This window comes from Myotis brandtii, unplaced genomic scaffold, assembly GCF_000412655.1.
Source record: "Myotis brandtii unplaced genomic scaffold, ASM41265v1 scaffold963, whole genome shotgun sequence".
Lineage (NCBI taxonomy): Eukaryota > Metazoa > Chordata > Mammalia > Chiroptera > Vespertilionidae > Myotis > Myotis brandtii.
In genome coordinates this window covers 482,281-485,241 of record NW_005371986.1, presented here as the reverse complement: position 1 = coordinate 485,241, position 2,961 = coordinate 482,281, and the positions used below count along the sequence as shown (strand labels likewise).

At 42.1% G+C, this 2,961-nt stretch overlaps 1 protein-coding gene across 1 annotated transcript in view; it reads left to right on the top strand.

Annotated features, from left to right (window-relative positions):
- Nucleotide 1: 1 nt before the first annotated feature.
- LOC102260311 (cyclin-dependent kinase inhibitor 2A) overlaps nt 2–2,961 on the top strand; it is a gene marked incomplete at its 5' end in the record, with an annotated part of 6,166 nt that continues 3,206 nt past the window's right edge. Inside the window, 2 exons of the mRNA XM_005886207.2 lie at nt 2–70; nt 2,880–2,954. Coding sequence (XP_005886269.1) covers nt 2–70; nt 2,880–2,954 — 144 coding nt within the window. The remainder of the gene's footprint in view (nt 71–2,879; nt 2,955–2,961) is intronic.

Sequence of the window (2,961 nt, the reverse complement as noted above, 5' to 3'; positions counted from 1 at the left end):
GGTGCAGGCGCTGCTCCAAGCGGGGGCATCGCCCAACGCCCCCAACAGTCACGGCCGGACCCCCATTCAGGTGGGTGGTCGCGTCTGCCGCGGCCAGAGGGGTGGTGAACGGCTTCGGGGGACTAGGTTCGCAAGGGGGTCGGAACCAGGTAGAGCCTTTCGATCCCGGTAAAGGGGCGACAGATCCCGGTAAAGGGGCGACACCCCCGGCGTTCCGGCTGGAGTGCGGTGTCTCCCCGGGACGATGCCCGGTGCCCGGGCGCTCAGGGAGCCGAGGGAGGAATGAGGAAGCAGAAAGGGTGCAGAATCCGGAGGGAGAAACGGTGTATGTTAATATAGACCAAGCTAAATTCTTTTTAAAAATATATTCTTTATCAAGTACAAAACTTTCAAACGTTTGGTGTGTAAAATGTCCAGTTTTAGAGAAATGTAAGATTAGCTGGGATCGCTTAGCCCTGAACTCACAGGCCTCCGAAAGGAACTGACGGGTGGTCATTTTCCTCCCTCGCAGGGATTTCAGTGGAAATCTGCTGTGTATGTTGCAATAAATATCAAATTGAGATTCTCAGATGTAACCACTTAGGGTACAAGGACTTAATGTACAAGGATAGGCTTGCTTTTCCATATGATTATAAGAATTTAGAAAATGCAGACATATATGAAGAACATTAGTGAAACCGCCCCTGAAATACCAATTTGGTCATCATGTTAGTGGTATCTCCTGTTATTGTTGCTATTGTTAACTTGCTTGCTATAGATGAAAATATTGGAAGTAGAGTTTTCAATTCCTCAATGCTGAGAAGTGTCATTTCTCCTCTCCCCACTCCAGTTTCTTGTTGTTGGTTTGTGTGTGGGGAGGGGGGGGAGGGTCAGGTTTTTGTTGTTGGCCTTCATTAACTTTCTAAATCTCAGGCTAAAAAAAACAACAACAAAACCCCAACGAATTCTTCCTGGCAGTCACCATCCTGGTTTTAATTTCCAGTGTTGATTTCTGATGCTGAAAAGAAAATGTATATGAAACAAATACATATTGCAAAAACTCCAGCATAACAAGACAAAGAAAGTAGCTTTACTTGAACTTCACAAGTAAATCTTCCTTTGCTGAAACTGCTAATAGGATAAATTTTATACTTAAAATACAGATATAAAAATAAAATGAAAGTGCCTGAAACCTGGGGTTATCTGGGACTTGACTCGTGGAGAGAATTTTAATCTAAAGAGGCTGAGAATTGTACAAGCTTGTGTCCTTTCAAAATAATGCTGCCTGATTCATAATTTAATATCTCTAAAATATCCCCAGCAGCTTGGAAACTTGGAGTTTGGCCTTGGAGCTCTAGAATATTTTAGAGACCTATTATATAAAAAGAAGAAAGAAAATTGGATAATTAGTTTTAACTTTTTTTAATGGGGAGGATGAGAACATAAAGAAAAGGGAGTAGGATTTTGGTTTAGAACCCTAATCAAATGTGTGTATAATATAGAAATACTTAGTTGATAGAAAAACATTTTAACTACTAAATTAAATTCAATGTTTTTGAAAATGTGTTTAAGCACCCTACAAATGTTTCTGTAATAGATTTCTTTCTCTCCCCGCACCCCCCCCCATGGGATTGCTATTATGATTTAAATGTTAGGCTACTGTTCAGGCTTTAATGCTAATATAATAAAAACATTTAAAACCAGTCAACTGATGAAGGACTTCATTGGATAAACATAGTAATAGTGTGAAAGCTTTCCCAGTTTTTATTTTATGAAAGTGCATTGTTCTGTTGCACTGCAATAGTTTTTCTTTTCTTTTTTTTTTTTGAGCTGTAATTTGATTCACTTATATTTTCTCTCTTTTTGAGAATTAAATCAGTTTTACTTTCTCCAGGACAAAAAACCAAACCATAGTGTAACTTATGGCATCTTGGTTTGGACAAGTAATTTGTGTTAAATACAGAATGTAACTAAAATAAGGAATTCCGTTTGAAAGCTCTAAGGGAGAATCCATTTCCTTGCGTTTTCCACCTTCTAGTGACCATCAGTGTTCTGGGATGAGCCCTGCCTCTTCTCTCTGCCTTCATTGTTATACACTCTTTCTCAGCTGTGACTCCCTTCTCAGGAAATGTGTGTACAGTTGGCCCACCCTGGCAATTCAGGTTCATCTCCCCCCAAATCTTTAACACACCCGCAAAGTTCCTTTTGCCATGGAAGGTAATATATTCACAGCTTCAGAATGTTAGGAAGTGGATATCTTTTTAAAAATATATTTTATTGGTTTTTTAAATATATTTTATTGATTTTTTTTACATAGAGGAAGGGAGAGGGATAGAGAGTTAGAAACATCGATCAGCTGCCTTCTGCACACCCCCTACTGGGGATGTGCCCGCAACCAAGGTACATGCCCTTGACCAGAATTCAATCCGAACCCGGGACATTTCAGTCCGCAAGTCAACGTTCTATCCACTGACCCAAAGGAGCCAGGGCTATTTTTCCCTTTTAACAAGGGCTTGTATATACAGCAGTGAACCATACCAAATCTCTGGGTCTTACATAATTTTATATCAAAATGGAGGGGGGGGGGCTACAGGAGATTAGGCAAGTTTGTCCCTCACTCTTTTGCTGTTGTCTGTGCCTCCAGCGGTGTTCTGTGTGTGGCTGGAATTCTGCAAAAGGTTGGAGACTATAATGGGAATTCAATGTGTACAGAAAAATGGAATAGGTAGGAGAACTGGCTAAGAGAGTTGGTAACTGAAGGCAAATAAAGAGTAGGCATCCGTGGCTTGTAGGGTTGTCTGCACCAGGTAGCGGCTTCGCCACTACTTTCTCTAAATTAATTAATCCTGCCGCTGCCGCCTCTGCCTGCCCTCGCCCTGACCATTCTGCTCTCGCTGTAGGTCATGATGATGGGCAACACCCGCGTGGCCGAGTTGCTGCTGATCCACGGCGCGGACCCCAACTGCGCGGACCCCGCCACCC